General features: G+C 41.9%; 1 protein-coding gene across 1 annotated transcript in view; it reads right to left on the bottom strand.

Annotated features, from left to right (window-relative positions):
• The window catches only part of LOC124599071 (nuclear pore complex protein Nup107), a 225,362-nt gene extending 202,192 nt beyond the window's left edge, over positions 1 to 23,170 (bottom strand). The window contains exon 1 of the mRNA XM_047136046.1: positions 22,799 to 23,170. Within this exon, the coding sequence (XP_046992002.1) occupies positions 22,799 to 22,928 (130 nt within the window). The 5' untranslated portion in view covers positions 22,929 to 23,170. The remainder of the gene's footprint in view (positions 1 to 22,798) is intronic.
• Between the last annotated feature and the right edge of the window lie 714 nt (positions 23,171 to 23,884).

Genomic DNA, 23,884 nt, shown 5'->3' with positions numbered 1-23,884 from the left:
GTTTGACAGAGCACTGAAAGACCTAAGTCGAAACAAGGCCCCGGTAGTGGACAACATTCCATTAGAACTACTGACTGCCTTAGGAGAGCCAGTCCTGACAAAACTCTACCATCTAATGAGCAAGATGTATGAAACGGGTGAAATGCTCTCAGACTTCAAGAAGAACACAATAATCCCAATCCCAAACAAAGCTGTTGTCGACAGATGTGAAAATTACCGAACTATCAGTTTAATAAGTCACAACTGCAAAATACTAACGCAAATTCTTTACAGACAAATGGAAAAACTGGTAGAAGCTGACCTCAGGGAAGATCAGTTTGGATTCCGTAGAAATACTGGAACACGTGAGGCAATACTGACTCTACGACTTATCTTAGAAGAGAGATTAAGGAAAGGCAAACCTACATTTCTAGCATTTGTAGACTTAGAGAAAGCTTTTGACAAAGTTGATTGGAATACTCTCTTTCAAATTCTAAAGGTGGCAGGGGTAAAATACAGGGAACAAAAGGCTATTTACAATTTGTACAGAAACCAGATGGCAGTTATAAGAGTCGAGGGACATGAAAGGGAAGCAGTGGTTGGGAAGGGAGTGAGACAGGGTTGTAGCCTATCCCTGATGCTATTCAATCTGTATATTGAGCAAGCAGTAAAGGAAACAAAAGAAAAATTTGGACTAGGTATTAAAATCCATGGAGAAGAAATAAAAACTTTGAGGTTCGCCGATGACATTGTAATTCTGTCAGAGACAGCAAAGGACTTGGAAGAGCAGTTGAACAGAATGGACAGAGTCTTGAAAGAAGGATATAAGATGAACGTCAACAAAAGCAAAATGAGGATAATGGAATGTAGATGAATTAAGTCGGGTGATGCTGAGGGAATTAGATTAGAAAATGAGACACTTAAAATAGTAAAGGAGTTTTGCTATTTGGGGAGCAAAATAACTGATGATGGTCGAAGTAGAGAGGATATAAAATGTAGACTGGCAATGGCAAGGAAAGCGTTAATGAAGAAGAGAAATTTGTTAACATCGAGTGTAGATTTAAGTGTCAGGAAGTCGTTTCTGAAAGTATTTGTATGGAGTGTAGCCATGTATGGAAGTGAAACATGGACGATAAATAGTTGAGACAAGAAGAGAATAGAAGCTTTCGAAATGTGCTGCTACAGAAGAACGCTGAAGATTAGATGGGTAGATCACATAACTAATGAGGAGGTATTGATAGGAATTGGGCAGAAGAGGAGTTTGTGGCACAACTTGACATGAAGAAGTGACCAGTTGGTAGGACATGTTCCGAGGCATCAAGGGATCACAAATTTAGCATTAGAGGGCAGTGTGGAGAGTACAAATCATAGAGGGAGACCAATAGATGAATACACTAAGCAGATTCAGGAGGATGTAGGTTGCGGTAGGTACTGGGAGATGATGAAGCTTGCACAGGATAGAGTAGCATGGAGAGCTGCATCAAACCAGTCTCAGGACTGAAGACCACAACAAACAGATAGAAAGGAGTCCTCATCAGTTCTGCTACAGACTAAAAACAGAGGCCAATATGGCTCTCTCCTTTCTGTACCCCTACATTTCTCCCATGGAGTAGCGAGGGAGGGAAACAATTTAGGGCCATACCTGTCGGCATTGTATTCGATCTAGCCCTTCCTGGAGACTGCTGGTGCCACACGGTCACCAGCAAGAGATGACTTAGTCCGCTTCATTGCGGGTCATCCGCCCTGATGCCACCCACTCTGATCAGCGGCTCTCTCCACAGGCGCCACCCAGCCACAGCAAAAGCCAACTGGCATGATGGCCGTTTTTGGGAGTCCTGATGTGCCAGGAAGACAGGTATCTACTCCTTGGCATACATGGGCAGTTTACAGCTCAGATATCGGCAGTGCGATCACTGTGTTGTCAGGGGGTTACCACCAAGTGGGTACATGGTGGTCCCACCACAACTGTCTGGCTACCGTGCTGGATATTGGGCGCAGAGAAATCCAATACTGTCATGAGGGCAAATGAGGACAGGAAACAACCGAAGAAGATACCATACCATGGAAAGTGTCCTCGCCCAGATAGTTGAATCGCAGGTGGAGATGCAAAGCCATGACAAGGGATTCAGGAGATCGAATCTAAGGGCACTATGGATAAATCGTGCACCACGTAAGGCATCCTTCCTGGTATGGCTCACACTTCTGTAGAATTTTGAAAGTGGCAGGTCAAACCATAGAATGGGACCTGAACTCATAGGGCCAAAAAGTGTGAGACTCCTTTTAGTCACCTCTTATGAGAGGCAGGAATACCTCGGGCCTATTCTAACCCCTGGACCCACCAGGGGTAAACTGCAGGAGACTCCTTGATTGTGCAGAGTTTATTACTATGAGCAGTAGCACACCAGATGGCCTTCCACTTTTGGGCAAAGAGAGATTTGACCTAAATCCATATATCCACAGCTGGAATCATGAAAGGGAATGGAGGTAAGTATCTGCTTCTCGAGCCAAATGGTCACCCAATTCATTCCTTGACATACCCATACGACTTGTGACCCAAAGTAGGACAACTGAGCAGGTGCATGGCTAAGGGGCAGAGAGAAGGTTATGGACAGCAAAGACCAAAGGGTGACGAGAGTATCATCCGTCGATGCCCTGCAGGCTGTTCATTGAGCCGGAGCAAACAAAAACACTGTGGAGCGAGGTCTGAGAAACAAAATGGAGGGATCTGTGAATCCCTAGTAGCTCTGCTGTGAACACATTACATAAATGGTGTTCTAAGCCAGTATGAGTCGTGAAAGCATATCCCATCTTATCTATTGTCTTAGAACCACCAGTGTAGAAGATGGTAGCGTCCTGGAATTGCGCAAGGTTATCGTGTGCAAGACACCAGAAAACCATAGGGGTGACAGGCCTTAGGACCCTGGAATTGGTTGATTCTAATCCATGATCAAGACACCATACAAGTGGGGTGGGGGTGGGGTGGGAGAGAGGAATTACACAGGGTGCATTCCAGTGACTGGATATGGAGATCCTGACGAGGGGAAGTGAGAGACATGCCAACCAGCAATCCCACCCGTGGGCGTTTGTCAGGAGGGAGACATCCTCTGTTTGCAAAGAGGACAGGGTACACTGGATAATCAGGGAATTGGCAAATGGGGTCAATCCAAATGAAGTAGTCTAATAAAAATTAAGTTGGTTGCTTGACCATTTATAAATATTTTAATTTTTTATATGTTATTACCCTATAATTGAGAAGTTCAAAACAGTTTTTAAAAAAATGAATATCTCTGCACCAGGTTAAGAAGCTCTGAAAGTTTCCTTAAAACATTTTTCATTGGTATCCAAACTCTGTCACTAGTAGATTTCTTGAATGATGTTCTTGGGCCAGCAGGGTGGTAAAAATGCACAAAAACATCGTTTTCCAAACTTATTCTTTCAATCTCTGCAACCCACCACATCCATCATACACACATGCCACTATGTCATTCAACGTTAAAGACAGAGATGTAATTTTACTGACACAATGATCCTCATAAATTTCGGTTTCTGATGTTACATAGCATTGAACTAAGTTTTCTGCAATTCCAAGGAATTTGTGGAAATACCTTGTTCCTTTTATTGCTATACAGTTTTCAAATCTGGTTTGAAGCGTTGTTTTCATATGCAGAACCACTTCTTTCTTGATCAGAAAATAGGTAATGCCTCTAATGTTATCCTTGCAAAAGACGTACATGTCCTGTACTGTGAGAATTTGGTCTGTGGTTGGTCTTTGTAGGCTGGCTTTACTTACTTCATGTTTTGTTGTACCTCCTACTCCATCACATGCATTCTTACCCTGGCAAGATGCAAAAAAAGTGCCATTCAGTCTCCAACCCAAAGTCTACTATGTGGTTGCACAGATTTGAAAAAAACTTTTGTTCTTATACTGACTACCACTTCCATCTGGAAAGTATATCAGCTTCTCAACCTTGGAAAAATCTTCTTTTATGTAATTTATTACATACTTTTGAAACACATGTACAGCCAAAGTGTTGTGCTCGAAGTAGTCGCTTAGAATGCAAATTCAAGAACTGTAAACTTCATCTTTCTCATTTTTGAAGATGAGAATAAATGAATGCATTGTTGCCTGGTCATTGACCCAATAGTACCCTTCTATTGCATCCCGAATCACAAATGTAAAATTTTCTGCAGAAGCAGCTAGTACTATGCAGTCAGTTTCATGAAGTTGTGCTTTTTGTCCTTCAAAAATGTACTTTGGATTTTAGAAACATAGAGGTGACTTGAGTTTTTGCACATTATCAATTAGAGATTCCAAGTACTCTTCCCGAGATTTAACCACTGTTATCATTTCTGCCCTGTCAGTTGTGACCCACTGTTTGAAGGTAATACTCTCTGGCATTTCCTCATCATATGCATAAAACAATTCAATAACGGTTTCCTTACCGGGGCATTTATTACAAAAACTCATCATGGAGTCATAACTTAGTGTCACAGACCATTAAATTTAGTAACTCTTTGTAGTCAAGATCACTGAGTTTTGCACCCGCCATCATGTTTGACATTTTGATGATATAAACAAACACATACAGAGTGTGTCCCTGAGGATCCAGCTAAAATACACCACTTAGGGTGGAGGTCACACAAAATTTTGACCTTCCAATTTTGCAATCAGGAAGAGAATTTTTGAAAGCTACATAAAGTTCATTTAAATTTGACAGCACTAGTCGTTTCTGCGTCGTTACTTGAACTCCATTTATAACAACTTTTTCACTATCTTTGCAACCTGGGCACATTCTACTGTTTTCATCATCTTCAAAAGACTGCTGGATCTTTTTAATTGTTTCTTCACTTATACCTACTCCTTTCTTCTTTTCTAAAACTGGAAGAATGCCTTGCTATTTCACTAATTTTCGGGTTAATTTAACCAAACTATGAGAAACGTTGAATTCATGAACTATTTTTTCTCTTGACCATGAGTCACTCAGCAAACTTAAAAATTTTAACTTTTTCCTCTTTAGATGTCCCTGAACATTTTACACTACTGGCCATTAAAATTGCTACACCAAGAAGAAATGCAGATGGTAAACGGGTATTCATTGGACAAATATATTATACTACAACTGACATGTGATTACATTTTCACGCAATTTGGGTGCATAGATCCTGAGAAATCAGTACCCAGAACAACCACCTCTGGTCGTAATAACTGCCCCGATACACCTGGGCATTGAGTCAAACAGAGCTTGGATGGTGTGTACAGGTACAGCTGCCCATGCAGCTTCAACACGATACCACAGTTCATCAAGAGTAGTGACTGGCGTATTGTGACGAGCCAGTTGCTCAGCCACCATTGACCAGACGTCTTCAATTGGTGAGAGATCTAGGGAATGTGCTGGCCAGGGCAGCAGTCGAGCATTTTCTGTATCCAGAAAGGCCCGTACACGACCTGCCACATGCGGCCGTGCATTATCCTGCTGAAACGTAGGGCTTTGCAGGGATCGAATGAAGGGTAGAGCCACAGGTCGTAACACATCTGAAATGTAACGTCCACTGTTCAAAGTGCCATCAATGAGAACACGAGGTGACCAAGACGTGTAACCAATGGCACCCCACACCATCACGGCGGGTGATACGACAGTATGGCGATGACAAATACACGCTTCCAATGTACATTCATTCACTGCGATGTCGCCAAACACGGATGCGACCATCATGATGCTGTAAACAGAACCTGGATTAATCCGAAAAAATGACTTTTGCCATTTGTGCAACCAGGTTCGTCATTGAGTACACCATCGCAGGCGCTCCTGTCGGTGATGCAGCGTCAAGGGTAACCGCAGCCATGGTCTCCGAGCTGATACTCCACGTTGCTGCAAACATCGTCGAACTGTTTGTGCAGATGGTTGTTGTCTTGCAAACGTCCCCATCTGTTGACTCAGGGATCGAGACATGGCTGCACGATCCGTTACAGCCATGTGGATAAGATGCCTGTCATCTCGACTGCTAGTGATATGAGGCTGTCGGGATCCAGCACAGAGTTCCGTAATACCTTCCTGAACCCACCAGTTCCATATTCTGCTAACAGTCATTGGATCTCGACCAACACGAGCAGCAATGTCGCGATACAATAAACCGCAATCGCAATAGGCTACAATCCGACCTTTATCAAAGTCGGAAACGTGATGGCACCCATTTCTTCTCCTTACACGAGGCATCACAACAACGTTTCAACAGGCAACACCGGTCAACTGCTGTCTGCATATGAGAAATCAGTTGGAAACTTTCCTCATGTCAGCACGTTGTAAGTGTTGCCACCGGTGCCAACCTTGTGTGAATGCTCTGAAAAGCTAATCATTTGCATATCACAGTATATTCTTCTTGTCTGTTAAATTTCGCGTCTGTAGCACTTCATCTTTGTGGTGTAGCAATTTTAATGGCCAGTAGTGTAATTTTTAATTTCTCTATTAAGCTCAAATATTCAGTGTCAGATGATGCTGGTGGTAGGTTTTCTTCTTCTTTAGAAATAATGTTGGTATCTGTATTATTAAAGCATGATTGAAAGTCTTTTCTCATTTTGTCTGAAATTTGTTGTAACTTATTTTCAATAGCTGCTTCTCTTTTTCTGCTACTTAATTTTATTATTTTCAAAGCAGGAGATACGTCTAACTTAGAACAAGCAGAATCCAATGTGCTAACAACTTTCTCATTAGGAATATAAATGTCATTAACCAGGTTACATGATTCTGGTTCTGGATTCACAACAAATATTTTTGAGTAACAATTTGGGCACAGGGAATTTACAGAAATCACATTCCGTTTCACTTGGGAAGCTGTTACACTCTCATATAACAAGGACAAATGTTCAAGTTGTATTTCCCTCAAACCTTTAGTGATAGGCTTTTTATGAACTTTAAGTGGATCACAGCTTTTTCTTCCAAAAATGTGGTTGTATTTCAGAATATATTTTTTCTCGTGATACTGACACACTGATGTTGCAGAGGAACTTACTCGAAATTTAAACAAAGTTTGTCTAACTTCATCAAAGTCATTGACATTTTTCAAGTTTTTTGAAACTGAACCGTAAACTGTTTTGTGACACACTTCACTTGCTATCTGTCCAACGGAGCACTGTTCATCCATATTATTGTATTCCAGTTAATGCCACACCCACCAATAATGTAATTCTACAATGCCACACCCAACAATAATGTACTCCTTTATTGACAATAAACCTAAACGTAAATGGGCATTTTTATTACCATAGAACAAAAGCGAAAGCTCCTATTGTTTAATATTGCATTATTAAAAATAAATAACCTAAATGAATACTGGGTGATAGTGTTAAGTAAATATATGTCACAATTAAATTTTATTACAATGGAACAATAAACCATTTAAATAGGCAACAGCCACAAGATCAGTTGTAGAGTAATGTGAATTATTTCCTCATTTTCAAAATCTCTTATCTTTGTTCACACTCAGATATCAGTGTTGAAATTTTTACAGTACGTTGCTATCATGTAGGTGTACAAACTGTGCAAAAATCATATTTTTATATTCAATCCCACCTGAGATAACTAACCCCAAACTTTACAAAAAATGAAAATATTCAAATTTCAAAATTTCATAAAAAATTAAGGAAACATTTGTAAGTGTTCTTGCTCTATATGAGACTAGTAGTGTATGATATCCAGCTATAGGAAAAAAATACACACTCATAAATCACTCCTTGTTATGTTTCAGCCTAAAAAGTGGATTTTTGAAAATTTGGTACGAAATATTTGAGGTCATTTTGACTAGTTATTTTTGAATTTAGGGTATTTTGTGTAATAAACAATTTTATAGAAGACACTTTTCTAAAAACAATCATGTCAATTGCAATGTTGTAACTTAACCCAGTGCAGAGATATTTAAATTTTTGATAATGTCTCCAGACTGAAAAATCGTCATGTGCCTACAAATAAAAATGGCCACCATCCAGTAAAGGTGCAAGATAAATTATTTTAAAAAACTTTTTGAACTTCTCAAATATAGGGCAATCACATATAAAAAAAATCAAAATATTTAAAAATGGTCAAGCAACCATCACTGGACCACTTCATATGGATTGAACCAATGGCAATTGTGTAAGAAACCGGGAGCTGGCTCCGTCGTATTTGTAGAGGTGGAATCCCCACATCTGTGAGGAGACTGTCAATGGGACTAGTGTGAAAGGCACTAATAGCCAGACACACCCCAAAATGCTGAACAGTATCAAGTAGTTGCAGAGCGGAAGGAGCCACTGAGACATAAACCTGATTACCATAATCTAGTCTGGACAAGATTAGAGCATGGTAAAGATGGGTAAGAGTGGTAAGGTCTGCACCCCAAGATGTATGGGCCAGGACGCGGAGAGCATTAAGCTTCCACATGCACGTGTAGGTGGCAAATATGGAGTAGTCATGTCTGCTTTTTATCAAAAATAAGGCCCTAGAAATGAGAATGTGCTACAATGTAAAGGAGCTGGTCACCTAAATAAAGTCCAGACTAGGGTAGACTGTGGGTCGACAACAAAAATGCATAGCCAGTGTTGTGGAGGTAGAAAACTGGAAGTAATGGGAGATGACCCACGCAGAAGTCTGTCGGATGGCGCCTCGGAGCTGGTGCTCAGTAGATTCTACTGAGTGGGAGCTGCACCAAATGCAAAAATTGCTGAAGTACAATGCCGGGGTAACCACAGGTCCAATAGAGGTTGCAAGCTTGTTGATGGCTATGAGGTAGAGCGTGACACTTAGCACAGAACCCTGTGGGATACCATCATCCTCAATCCGAGTGGCACTGAGTGAAATGCCAACTCATGTCAGGTGGCCGTTTACAACCTGAGTAAATGGTCAGTTGGAGATCGACCTGCCTGGAAACCATACTATACAGGTACAAAAGGCCCTAGATTTGAGTACCCAACATAATCTGAAGCTAACCATCCTCTCGAGCAATTTACAAAGTACATTGGTCAGGCTAATTGAGCGCTAGCTGTCTAGAAACATTGGGTTTTTCCCGGGCTTAAGGAAGGGACTAACTACACTTTTTCGTCATTATGACGAGAAAGCACCCATGAGCCCAATGCAGTTGAAGACCCTGAAGACATGTTGCCTCTGGGGAATGTCCAAGTGTTGGATCACCTGATTGTCAACAGAATCTTGGCCTGAGGTGTCTCATGAAGAGGTAAGAGCCTGCAAGAATTCCCATTCAGTGAAGGGTTCATTATAGGGCTCAGTGTGTTGCAGGTTGAAACAGAGAGGGGTCTGTTCAACTTTACATTTCTGCCAGAGAAAAGTAGAAGGACAGGAAGAGAACACCGATGCCGTCACAAAGTGTGTCACAAGGTGTTCTGCATGGACCAATGGATCACCGGACAGAGCACCTTTGAGGTTAAGACCCTGGACAATTGACTGCCGCTGGCAGCCCAGAAGGCTACGGAGCTTGGACCAAACCTGTGATGACAAGGCATGCATCCCCAGAAAAGAAACATAGTGCTCCCTGTATTCTCTTTTACTCTGCTCAATAAGGTAACAAGCCTTAGCGAGAACGTTGGTCTGTGAAGGAAGTCATTTAAACCACTGCAGCACCCATCAGCAGGCCTGGACAGCGACTACTATATTCTTGGTCCACCACGGTACCAGCCGACAACGAGGGGGACCTGCAGATATGGGGCAGCTGTGTCAGCAGCATGAAGAATAGTGGCAGAGATGCCTTTCATGACTGCATCAACGCAATTCGAGACAGAGGTGTCAAAGTGCACAGTAGCTGTATACAAAGATGAAATGGCCCAGCAGAATGACCAGTGTGGGAGCCTGTCTGCCTGGCAGCAGCAGGGGAACTATATAATCATCAGAAAGTGGTCACTGTCACAAAGGTCATTGTGGGATGACCAATGTAGGGAAGCCACGAGAACAGAGGAGGAGATTCTGAGATCAATAGCAGTAAAGATGCCATGAGCAGCACTGAAGTGGGTAGAGGAACCATCACCGAGGAGACATAAATCAAGGTTCATAAAAAGATAGTCAATTAGGAGACCCTTACTCACTGAAATGCCACTCCCCCACAGTGGGTAGTGGGCACTTAAGTCCGCAAGGGGGAGAAATGGGGGTGGGAGTTGCTGTATTAAGGTAGACAGCTCAACCCAAGGAAATGGCCTACCTGGAGAGATGTAGACGTTGCAGACAGTGATTGCCAGAGTTGTTTGCACCCTAACCACAATTGCTTTCAGACTGGTACGTAGGGGAATCCTGTCACTAATTACATTAGAGTAAACCAAAGTGCAGACCCCACCAGATGCTACCCCGGGACCAGTGCAGTTCTGACAGAATGCCCGATAACCACAAAATGTTGGAGAGTGATCATCACAGAAGTGTGTTTCTTGAAGAGTAAGTCAGAATGCAGAATAGGAGAAAGGATGACATATTTCCAGTAGGTGACGATAGCATCTGTTGGAATTCCACTGGACGATCATGTGGCGCCAGTCCAGGTTAGACATAAAGGTCATGTCACTCAGTCAGTGGTCATCACCGACAAGGATGGTGCGACATCCATAAATAAGATGGCAGACTCCGGCGGTGAGGGGCGGTGCTTGTCTTGAGATTTATGTTTCTGTTTCTTCTTCTTCTCCTCCTCCTCCTCTTTCAGAAGTGGAGAAGGGCAGGGCACAGAGGGAGTACAGGCCCTGCAAGATCTGGAATCGAAAGAGTGGATGATGTTGGGGTGCACAGATTGTGCATTCCATGCCCAATTGCTGGTAGGAGGCTTCTGGGCTGACACACACCAGGGAGAGGGTTCCCAGGGAGGAACCCAATCTCCGGCAAGTGCCAAAGAAGGGGAGCGGAGAGCACTTCCACAGCAGGGGAGGGAAAGTGATTCCCGGATAGGAGGTCATGGAAAAAGCAGGGAAGGGGGAGGGGGGAGAGGGATGGGGCCAGGGTAAGGAAGAGGTAGGAGGGGGAAAGGATGTAACAGAGGTAAAAGCTGAACATATTGATGCTGGATGGAGTTTCTCACACTTTTGGCAGGTCGACAGAAGCATCCGATCCCACCTGTCGGCTTTGACCCGTGACGTAAGGGTGTTGTGGTGTGTGATGTCATGACGGCGCGGAGTTTGGTTTGTGAGTGTGGCATGTTTGTAGATGTCGTCGTGTTGTGGTTTGTTGTGCCCTCTGGGGGTATGTTTAGGGCTTTCGTTTGTGTGGTGTAATGGGCTCAGTTTCGTCTTGCTCATTACACAGAATCGTTCGAGTGTTGACTGTGTTTGTAGTGCAATTCTTTACAGTGAGTTAAAGATTTAGTGGTTTTGTGTGAAGGTTAATTTTGTGTTATTCGCTGTAGGTAGTGTGGTAATTTGAGTAAATTAATCGGTTGTTGTTTTTGATCAGGAAGGATAAGATTAATAGCACGCGTCTGTGTGAAATGATGGGAAATACCGCGTTGGAGCTGATAAAAGTTTTTACAGCTGTTTGGGTTACTTGCTAAGATCGTGAAGTGCTCCATTTGTGGGCAAGAAATGAAGTTGACTGAAGTTCCAGCATCTCGGACCAGGGATGGTTATATGTGGCACTGTCGAAAGGATGACATCTGGCGTTCCATATGGCATGGTTCCTGGTTTGAGAAGTCTAAATTGGGCATGCGCGAGATTGTACTGATGACTTATTATTTTTGTAAAGATCCTCACATAGTTTTTGCGCACATGAGACTGGTGTGAGTGAGAGGAGTGTGCTTGATTGGTTTTCTTTTTGCCTTGAAGTGTTTTCCGAGTTTATTAAGTACAGGGTACAGGGTTAAGTTGGGGGGGGGGGGGGGGGGGCAGAATTAGCGGGGTTAATTGAGGAGTACATAGAACCGGGGTCCACAGTAGTTTCAGATGCATTTTCTTCATTTAGGGGGTGGGTGAGAGGGGATTCAATCATTTAGTCATTAACTATAGCTTAAGAGTTTCAACATTATGAGGCGGGGGCTTGCACAAATACTATAGAGGGGATGTGGTGGCTGTTAAGTCAGTTCTTGGGAGGGGGAAGAGGTGCTCTTCCAACCTTCAGTCTCATTTAGATGAGTACTGTTGGCGGAAGAGTGTCCCTGAGGGCTATTGTGTTTTTCGGGTTTTTTTAAGGGCTGTTAGTAAAATGTATAGGCCGAAAGTGGTTAGTTAGGGTGGTTTGGGTGGGTGGGTGGGTAGCTGGCTGCAGCTCAGGGTGGAGTGGGTGGTTTATTTTGTGTTAGAGTGTTTGTGAGGGGGGGGGGGGGGGGGGGGGGGGGAGTGTGTTGGTTTGTGTTTTAGTTGGCTCTGAGCACTATGGGACTTAACTTCCGAGGTCATCAGTCCCCTAGAACTTAGAACTACTTAAACCTAACTAACCTAAGGACATCACACCCATCCATGCCCGTGGCAGGAGTCGAACCTGTGACTGCAGCGGTCGCGCGGTTCAAGACTGTAGCGCCCAGAACCGCTTGGCCACTCCGGCCAGCTGTGTTTTAGTTGAGGAGGATCTATTTTGTTGAGAGGTGTGGGTGGGTCGGGTCTTTCTTTTGGTTGAGTATTTTTTGTTGGTTTTGTGTGTGTGTGTGTGTGTGTGTGTGTGTGTGTGTGTGTGTGTGCACGCAGTTGGGTGTGTGATTGAGGTGGCCAACCTAGTTTGTGGTGCCGGAACTTTTTTGTGGTAAGTTATTTTTTTTGTTTTTAGTGTACGTGTTGTGTGTTGGGGTAGAGGAAAGTGTTTTATTACAATGTGTGGTTGTGGCTGTTCGTATTGGTATTGGTATTGGAGGATGTTTTTGAACTATATAGGTCAAGGGAAGTGTTCGATCCCAATTTATGGGATCGGGAGCTGCTGTTGAGCTATATAGGTCACGGGATGTGTCCGATTCCAGATGATATTGTGTTTAGTGAAATTTGGGGAGTTTTGTGTTGTTGTTTTTTTTTCGTTGTTTTGTATGGGGGTGGGTGTATAAATTTTTTTATATTTAGTTTGTCCCCACCCAAAAACCCCCAACTTCCTGCACTTGTCCCGTTAAGGTCATTAGGCTTTTTGTAGAAATTGTGTGTGTTTATTTCTCGATGTATTTTTGTATTTATAATATGTACGTAACGACTTTATATGCGACATATTGGAATCGTGGTTTATGGTCGTTTCCACCTTTATTTGTGACGTCATGGGCCAAAGCAGACGGGTGTCATCTGACGCTTCAGTATTTCCCTTTTGGTGAGCCTCAGCTTAAGACAGGCAATCCAGGGACTTCTACTCTTGGATCTTCTATTCTCTCTTGTAAGCTGGGCAATCCGGCGAGTGAGAGGAGTGTTGGTCATGACAATTGATACACACAGGTGGCGGAACACAGGGGCTTCCCCTCATGGAGTGGGTGTCCACAGTCACCATATAGAGGGTCCGCTGTACAGTGGGATGATATATGCCTAAAAAACAAGCAATGAAAGCACCTCATGGTGGCGGGATGTATGGCTTCACGTAACACCTGTAACACGTAACTTTAACTTTCTCTAAAGGATAGTCCCCTCGAATGACAGAATAAAGGCACCAGTATCGGTGCGGTTGTCTCTGTGACCCTTCTGCGCACATCAAACAAAATGAACGCCATGTCACTCCAGATTAGCCTGGAATTCCTCATCAGTTTTCAGGATAAGGTCCCTATGAAAAATCACTGCCTGGACCATTTTCAGAGATTGGTTACTTATTTATTTATTTATTGTTCCATGGGACCAAATTAGGGAGAAGTCTCTATGGTCATGGAACGAGTCAATACATGAAATTATAACAATAGTAGAAACAGATAAAATGAAATATAAAACAAATATTCAGGCAACAAGTCGTAAGCTTAAATAAAGAAAATCAACAATGTAACACTGGAATTTGCTTAATTTTTTAGCTCTTCCAGGAGCTCCTCAACAGAATAAAAGGAGTGAGCCATGAGGAAACTCTTCAGTTTAGACTTAAAAGAGTTTGGGCTACTGCTAAGATTTGAGTTCTTGTGGTAGCTTATTGAAAATGGATGCAGCAGAATACTGCACTCCTTGCTGCACAAGAGTCAAGGAAGTGCACTCCACATGCAAATTTGATTTCTGCCTAGTATTAACTGAGTGAAAGCTGCAAACTCTTGGGACTAGGCTAATATTGCTAACAACAAACGACATTAAAGAAAATATATACTGTGAGGGCAATGTCAGAATTCCCAGACTATTGAATAGGGGACGACAAGAGGTTCTTGAACTTACACCACATTTAGCTCGAACAGCCCATTTTTGAGCCAAAAATAGCCTTATTGAATCAGAAGAATTACCCCAAAAAGAATACCATACGACATAAGCAAATGAAAATATGCGAAGTAGACTATTTTTCGTGTTGAACTGTCACTTATTTCAGATACTGTTCTAATGGTAAATAAAGCAGCATTTAGTTTCTGAACAAGATCCTGGACATGGGCTTTCCACAACAGCTTACTATCTATCCGAACGCCTAGGAACTTGAACTGTTCCGTCTCGCTTATAACATGCCCATTCTGTCTGATCAAAATATCGGTTCTTGTTGAATTGTGAGTTAGTAACTGTAAAAACTGAGTCTTACTGTGATTTAGCATCAAATTATTTTCTACAAGCCATGAACTTATTTCAAGAACTACATTATTTGATACTGTTTCAATATTACACACAAGATCCTTCACTACCAAGGTGGTGTCATCAGCAAACAGAAATACTTTTGAATCACCTGTAATACTAGACGGCATATCATTTATATAAATAAGAAACAGCAGTGGCCCCAGCACCGACCCTTGGGGAATGCCCCACTTAACAGTGCCCCATTGGGACTGAACATCACTACCACTCTCAATATTGCGGAGAATTACCTTCTGCTTTCTGTTCTTAAAGTAAGAGGTGAACCAATTGTAAGCTACTCCCCTTACTCCATAATCGTCCAACTTCTACAGTAATATTTTGTGGTCAACACAGTCAAAAGCCTTCGTTCAATCAAAGAAAACACCTAGCGTTCGCAACCTTTTATTTAATCCGTCCAAAACCTCACAGAGAAAAGAGAATATAGCATTTTCAGTTTTTAAACCATTTCTAAAACCAAACTGTACATTTGACAGCAAATTATGTGAATTTAAATGCTCCAGTAACCTTCTCGATAACTTTAGCAAACACAGATGGCATAGAAACAGGTCTAAAATTGTCAACATTATCCCTGTCTCCCTTTTTATAATGTGGCTTTACTACCGAGTACTTTAATCGGTCAGGAAACCGACCACTCCTAAAGGAAAAGTTACAGATATGGCTAAGTACTGGGCTAACATACATAGAACAATACTTCAGTATTCTGCTAGATACCCCGTCATATCCATGAGAGTTCTTGGTCTTTAGTGATTTAATTATTAAATCAATCTCCCTCTTGTCAGTATCATGGAGGAGCATTTCAGGTAACAGTCTCTGAATACTTTTTTCTAAGAGCGCTATATGATTCCCTGTTGGGACTAGGTTTCTATTTAGTTCACCTGCTATATTCAGAAAGTGATTATTAAATACTGTACATATATGCGACTTATCAGTAACACAGACATTCCCACTACACACTGATTCTATATCCTCGACCTGTCTCTGCAGACCAGCCACTTCCTTTACGACTGACCATATGGTTTTAATTTTATCCTGAGACTTAGCTATTCTATCTGCATTCCACATACTTTTTTCCTTCCTAATAACATTTTTAAGCACCTTACAATACTGTTTGTAATGGGCTACTGCATTTAGATTTTGCCTGTTTCTAACGTTTTGATATAATTGCCACTTTGTTCTACAAGATATTCTTATCCTTCTAGTCAGCCACCTAGGCTGCCTATTTGTGCTAGTACCCTGTTTTGAACGTTCTAACGGAAAGCAACTTTCAAAGAGCACGAGAAAAAGCATTATATTTATCATCTACTGTATCAGCGATATAGACATCTTGCCACTCTTGTTCCTTGATAAGGTTTACAAAGGTCTCTACAGCAACTGGATCAGCTTTCCTAAACAGTTGATAACTATATTTAACATGTGTTGCAGCACAAAAATCTTTTAGAGTTAAAATTTGTGCATCATGATCTGAAAGGCCATTCACCTTTTTGCTAACAGAATGCCCTCCTAGTAATGAGGAATGAACAAAAATGTTGTCTATGGTTGTTCTACTGTTCCCTTGCACTCTCGTTGGAAAGAATACGGTTTGCATAAGATTACATGAATTAAGGAGATCTACCAGCATCTTTTTCCTTGCACAGTCACTTATACAATTAATGTTGAAGTCACCACATATAACTAACTTTTTGTATTTCCTATACAGTGAACCAAGAACCTCCTCTAGCTTTAGCAAAAATGTTGTGAAACCGGAGTGTGGGGATCTATAAATAACAACAGTTAGAAGTTTAGCTCCATTAAATTTAACCACACCTGCACAACATTCAAACACCTTTTCAGTGCAGTATTTTGAAACATCAATTGACTCAAATGGGATGCCGTTTTTCACATACATTGCTACTCCCCCACACCACAAAGAGCTCCTAGAAAAGCTGCCAGCCAACCTGTATCCTGGTAAAGGAAGCCTCTGAATTATCTCCTTATTTAAGAAGTGTTCAGATATACCAATAATTTCAGAGTCAACATCTATAAGCAGTTCACTAACTTTATCTCTAATACCTTGTATATTTTGATTAAATATACTAATTCCCTCATTACTCGGATACCTAAGCTTTGTCAAAAGTGGTTCCTTTGTTAGAGAGACTTCCCTTAAGCAGGAATACCTATCAGCTGACTTCAATCTAAAACAGGTGCACCTCTAACACCCACTACTGCAGGAATTTTCCCATGAGTGATCCCACCACCCCCACCTATGCTGTCACCTATAAGCTTTGCCAACCTCCCCTTCCCATACCTGTTTCGGTGCAGGCCATGTCTAGTGAACCCCGTCCTGCTGATAGACTCCACCGGCACCACTGAAATGTGACACATGCTTTCTGTCATCAGCGCACCCCCAAGTCTCGTCTCATCTCGCCTGACGGCTGTATTAAGATGAGGCCGATCGTGACGCTGAAACGGTTCCACGAAATGCACATTCGTGTTGCCAGTCTGAGTGGCTATCTTTTCCAGGTCACCATCTACGTCATACTCCCCATCCCTATCAATACTATTACCAGCCCCACCCACAATCACTACCTGATCCTCTTTAGTAAATTCCCTACATAACCCCCCTATGTTAACAGTCACCTGAGCCAATCCCGCATTAGGCTTCACTATGCTGGTGACCTGGTATTCGCTCCCCAACACTTCCTGCAATTGCTGGCCTGCACCTCTGCCATGAGAACTACCTAACAGCAGAACCTTCTTCTTCCTCTTCGACTTTGCAACTGTCCTAGCCACTGTAACTGCTGAGGTCTGCATCATACTTCCTACATCTACAGCTACTAGAGATTCCTCTCCACTAGACTCTGACAGTTGATCATATCTATTGCAAACACCAATAGTAAAACTATCTGAAAATCTTCTTCTCCTAGCAGATCTCTTGCCAACAGCCAGCTCCCATTCCCCAACCCCCTTCCCCCTCTTCATCCTATCTAGCTCCTCCTGTGCGTTTTTCAATTGCGCCTGAAGGGCACAGATCTTACGCTCCTGTTCCTCTATCAACTTACTCTTGCTAATAACCTGCAGATCCAGGAGAGGATCTCACCAGAATGTCCACTGGCTTCCCCACTGCATTCCCCCCAGTGAAAATACTTCAACCAAGTCTCACACTGCAATCCACTACTCACGGACCTACAGCAAAGCCCACACTTCTCACTCATGGTAAAATCTTACACTTATTGAAACAAGAAAACTACTTTATCTAAGTTCCGCTACTACAATAAGAAGATGTTAAAAACCTGACTACAATAATCACAAACTTACTCTACAAGGGAAGTAGCTACTATTATTAACAGTATTAATCAACAACAAATGAGAATATAACAAAAGACTAATACAGAAAGAGAATCAAACGTCTAATGACACAGAAACAAAACTGAAAACAGTTCCCAAAAGGTTCTTCTGAAATTATTTCACCAGAAAACACCAAGAACACCGGTTGAAGACTACTTAAGTTCCTAAATAAACCACTATACACACAATTAATTAGTACTTAGCTTTCGATGCGCCGCTACAGCTGCAACTGGTCAGTGCGGAATGTAAACACAGGTAAGAGGTTAAGTTGCTCGATATGAAACACTCACAAATATCAGGTCACAACACAAGAAAGGCAGAGGTGAATGAAGAAACCAGTTTTCAGGATAAGGTCCCTATGAAAAATCACTGCCTGGACCATATTCAGAGATTGGCGAGGAGTAATAGAAACTGGGACATTGCCAAGACGATCACAGGCACAATGGGCTGCGGGCTGGGTGGCAGAAGCAGCTTTTATCAACAGAGAGCCCGACCATATTTACTAAGAAACTCCATTTCACCAAACCTGTTCTCAATATTCTCCACAAAAATCAACTGCTTTGTGGCTGTGAATGTGTCCCCATCTATCCTAGTGCAGGGAAAGTGTTCCATCCCTATACGGTGAGCCTGAAGCTCCCTCCCATGTTATAGTCGGGGAAGGGAAGGCTGATGGGTCATATGAAGCAGCATTGAATGTTCCTTCACCACTCAAAGAAACTTCTGCTTGAGAACGGCCAGATTTTTGCAGCTTGATACACTTGATGAGTCAAGCATCTGCGCTGATACCATCCACCCCGATCAGGGGCTGTCGCCATGGGCACCACAAAGCCAGCAAGAGCCACCTCGCACCACAGCCATTGCTGGGAGTTCTGATGCTCCATGAAGACAAGCATCCACTCCTTGGCATACATGGGGAGGGAACAGCTCAGGTATCAGTAGTGTGATCCCTGTGTTGTCAGGGGGCTCAGCCTGATGGGTACATAACAGCCCCACCACACTGACTGGCTACACGTGCTTGGTTTTGGTTTTGCTTTGGTCTAGGGTGCAAAAAACAACTGGGGTCATAAACGCCCAAGTCAAACTATAGAAGACGAAGACAGAGAGGAGTTAATAAAATGACTAAACGTCAATCCCAAATGACATAAGAGAAGATGGCTAGACACAGGAACATGGAGAAAAGTCTATAAAATACACCGTAGGGAAACAGATGTCCAAAATCAAAATTTAAATGGCCTTCACCATATTGCTACAATGGATAAAAAGTAAAACATGACCAACAGTCGATGCGTCATTTGCTAAAACTGATGATAACGCAAATGGCAGACCCATGCGGGAACATAAATGGTTAAAAAATGGGCATTCCGTCAGGAAGTGGCAGACAGTTAAAACTTAGGCGCAATGTGTACAAAATAGTGGGGTAGCGCCACTTATCAAATGACAATAGCTAAAAAGGCAGTGCAGCCGAGTTGAAATCACCACCTCCCAGCGGGATGGCTGAGAGGTCGTCCAAGCCACTGGGAGAAGCTTAATGAGCCGGAGCTTATTCCCGTGAAGGGAGGACCATTGGCGATGCCAAAGGGACACCACCTCCTGACAGACAGCAATACAGAGATCATCGGAGGGAACATAGGGACTCGTGAATTGTGGTACGAGGTCTGCAGCCATGGCAGCAGCATCAGCAGCCTCGTTTCCTGGCAGACTGACATGAAAGGAACCTAAATAAAAATCACAGTGGCTCCACCAAGAGTGAGCAAGTGACAGTTTTCTTGGAGCCGTTGCACTACGGGACGGGCGGTGTATAGCGCACATAGACTTTGAAGGGCGCTGAGTGAGTCTGAGCAGAGGACACAATTGAAAAGTCTGTATCCCTGGATGTACTCCGTGGCCTGAGAGCTCGGGTGTAAATACTGGGCAGTGTGCCGGAAGCTGACATCAAAATTCACAGGCGCCATGAAAAAAGCACAGTCAGTCCGAGAGCCACCAGTGTACACAAAGGTACTATAGTGAAGTTCCACACGAAGGTTGTGAAATTGAAGGCGATAGATTGAGGCTGGAGTAGCGTCCTTAGGAAGCGAATGAAAGCTAAAGTTAACATGGGCCGCTTCACTAAGCCAAGGTTGTGAAGGGTTCACACCCAACGAGGAATTTGCAGGTAGAAGTTTCTACCAACAGCATCCCATTGCATTCGTTTCATAGGTTTTAGAGTGCCAGAAATGCCCTCTAAATCTCTTTGAATATAGAAAGGGGAAATTCTCAAAGCTGCCCTCTTTCCTCGTAATGATTAAAAATACATTCTGGCTGACAACATGCATTCTGTTACTGTTACCACAAGAACTCTGAAAAATTCCTAAGTCAGGAGTTCTGGTTACATGAGCCCTCTTGTTAGACTGGAAGTTAGTATCTACCAGCAACCCACCAATTCCGCTATCTGTTATGAGCTATTATATGCTCTGTCTGCCCCTACCCATATTTGTTCATCACCAGCTTTACCATTCTCATGCTGGCAGCATGGTATAGAGTCAAAATGCTAATAAATTTAAAAGTTATGACTCATTATTTTATGGTAAGACAGGTTTCAAACTGTAAGACATTTCCACGGACAGAGGTGGACTTTGATCATAATTTATTTGTTATGAACTACAAATTAAAATTTAAGACACTGCAAAAATGTACAAAATCAATGAGATGAAACCAGGATAAACTGAGAGAACTGAAGGTAGTTGAGAGTTTCAGAAGAAGCATTAGACGTTGTTTGATTGAAACAAGGGAAAGAATACAACAGAAGACGAACTGGTAGCTTTAAAACATGAAATGGTTTACATTAACATGTTATAAAACTGTTGAAGAAAAGGCAAGTCCTAGCAGAAATCCAGTGATACCAAGAGAGATGAAATGAGAAATTATAAAAATGCAGCAAAAGAAACAGGCAGAAGACAATACAGACATCAAAAACAAGATTGTAAGGAAATGCAAAATCAGTAAGTATGAACAGCTAGTGAACAAATCCAAGGCTATAGAAAAATAAATGAGTAAAGGAAAGATAGATACTACCTGTAATAAAATTAAAAAGACCTCCAGAGAATAGAGAACCAGCTGTTTCAATATCAAAAGCTCAGAGGGTCCAACAAGCAAAGGAGGAAATGTTAAAAAAATGGAAGGAATTTTAAGAAGAGAACTGAACTTTAAGGAAATGTTTTAATGCACAAAGAGGAAGTAAATGAAGACAAAATGTGAGATATGATAGTGCAAGAAAAATTTGATAGTGCAGTCAAAACAAAGCCCATTGAGTGAACAACATTCCCTCTGAGTAACAGACGTTTTGGACAATGACAGAACTTCCCATTTGGTGTGCGAGATATGGGACAGACGAAATAGCATTAGGCTTAAAGAAGAATGGGATAATTCCAACACAAGGAAGGCAGTCACTGACAGGTGTGAATACTACTGAACCATGAATTACTAAGTTAGGACTGCGAAATATTGACATAATGCAAAAACTGATAGAAAGCAACCTAAGGGAACTTCAGATTGGATTCTTGAGAAATTTAGGAACATTTAAGAAAATGTTGACACTCCAACTAATTGGACAAGATAGGTTAAAGAAAAGTGATTCTACGATTATACTATTCGTAGACTTAAAGAAAGCTTTTTGGCAATGTTGGCTAGAACATGGCGACAGCCCCTGATCGGGATGGATGGTATCAGCGCAGATGCTTGACTCATGAAGTGTATCAAGCTGCAAAATTCTGAAGATTGCAGGGCTAAAACACAGGAAGTGAAAATTAACATACAAATTGTACAGGAACTGGATGGCAGACTAACAGCTTGAAAGGGAAGCACTGGTCGCAAAGTGAGTGGGAGATAGGGCTGAAACCTCTGCCCAATTTATTTCCCCTGTACACTAAGCAAATTATAAAGGAAACCATGGGAAAACATGGAAAAGGAAGTAAACTTCAGCGAGAAGAAATTAGTCCATATGATGGGTCAAATTATACCAGTGGGTGTTCAGAGAATTGGAACAGTATATGACTCACTAAAAGCAGTATATGAGTTTTGTTATTTTTGGCAGCAAAACTACTTATCGATAAATTACAGAGGATACAAAATACAGACTGGCTATAGTGTGTCGAGTATAGCCTTTTACAGAAATTCAACGTGGACATAAACAGTTCAGGCATGAAGAGAACAGACGCTTTTGAACTGTGCTGCTGCAGAAGAATAGACGTGCAGATTAAGAAACTAATCAAGAGCTGAGTCAAACTGGGGGAAAAATAATGGCAGTTTTATTAAAAGGATCAGTTAATAGGATACCCCCAAACGCATCAAAGAATTGTCAATTTGGCAGCAGAGAGAGATCAAGGCATGAATTGAATAAATTTGTTCAAATGGATGTAGGTCAGAGCAGTTGTTCAGAGATGAGCCCATTACAGGATAGAGCAGTGCAGAGAATTGCATCAAATCCGTATTCAGACCGAAAACCATCACATCGAAATTAACTAAGTAGTGAAGGTCTGAAAACCGTCACAACGAAATTAACTTATCAGTGAAGGTTTGGAGTTTTGACTCGTTTTCCGACAGATTGACTTGTCTAATAACCACAAAGAGGAAAACGATGTAAAACATGTATGTACTAGGTTTCTACTCTGCAATTGATTTCAAGGCACTGTCAGTTCAACTTAAGCAACAATCTAGACGGTATACTGCCACATTATACTAATAGGACACTGGCTTTCTAAGTCATCAATAGTCTGGGAAAGATGCTAACGCAGTGTGTAACTCCAGATGTAAGTCATAGTACTACCTATATTGTGCACACATATACAAAAGCAAACAATTTGTTCAACAAACCTTTCCTAAAGCTTTCCAGCAGTTTCCTTGCTACATTTTCTCTCTCGCGAGCCGGTGGCTTGCGGCTTATATTTACAGACTGATCGAGTAGATCAAGGGTCCGCAATATGTCATTCTGAGATATATTCATTGTATGGAAAAATTATTTACTGTCATAACCAAACCGAGTACAAGCTTAATTTCACATGGGCAACGATATTTTCCAAATGCACCGTTAATATGTGGACGCGGAGCGGTTAATAATGTCCTGATATCCAATTATCTTCAATCACGCTGTTATAACACACCAATGCACAGTTCACATAGTGTACATGTTAAATGTAACACATAACCAAACTCATATTTTCACCGCGCAATACAAATAACTTCTGCAACGAAGACATCTCGGTTGCTACTCTTGCACAAAGCCGCGTAACTCCAAGCATTGAAAACTTGCGCATGCATACGCATACCGCGACTCGTGCTGGCCAACATACATGAACACCCTACTAGCAAATGACGTGTCTTTCGCATAGCGGAAAAGTTAAAGCTGATACTATATTCCATAGGCAATTACAACTTGTAAATTCATCCCCTTCTTCGTCACCTTAGGAAGTCAGTACGTGTTTCAACATGCACAATTAACATGCATTACTAATTGTAGTACTTGAGCAAAGAGGAAAATACAGGAAGATCACGACGTGTAAACAGAAGAACCAACTGAAGCAGCATGAAATGTAATAAATGAACCATCAGACACAATACCGCAAAAAGAATATGAAATACATCGAAGTACGAAAAAGCAACAATCACAAATTCATCAAAAGCTGCACAAACAGAAAGGAAACCAAGGTGGACTTCGCAAAGAGTTCGAGCAGTACCACAGTACTTAGTGAAGATTTTTTTTTTTTTACACGACGGCCAACAAAAGAGAAGAGAGACAAGATAAATAATAATGAATACAATGTGGTCACATGTCATTTTCCAATTAAATCAGATTTTCAACATCACAGAAGCCACCAAAAAGAAAATAACATTTAATTCTTGACTGTATCATTAAATACTCAGGCAACAAAAAACTAGAAGTAGGAATACTCCTGAGTGAAA

This window comes from Schistocerca americana, chromosome 1 (assembly GCF_021461395.2).
Source record: "Schistocerca americana isolate TAMUIC-IGC-003095 chromosome 1, iqSchAmer2.1, whole genome shotgun sequence".
NCBI lineage: Eukaryota > Metazoa > Arthropoda > Insecta > Orthoptera > Acrididae > Schistocerca > Schistocerca americana.
This window is presented reverse-complemented; position numbering and strand designations above follow the sequence as displayed.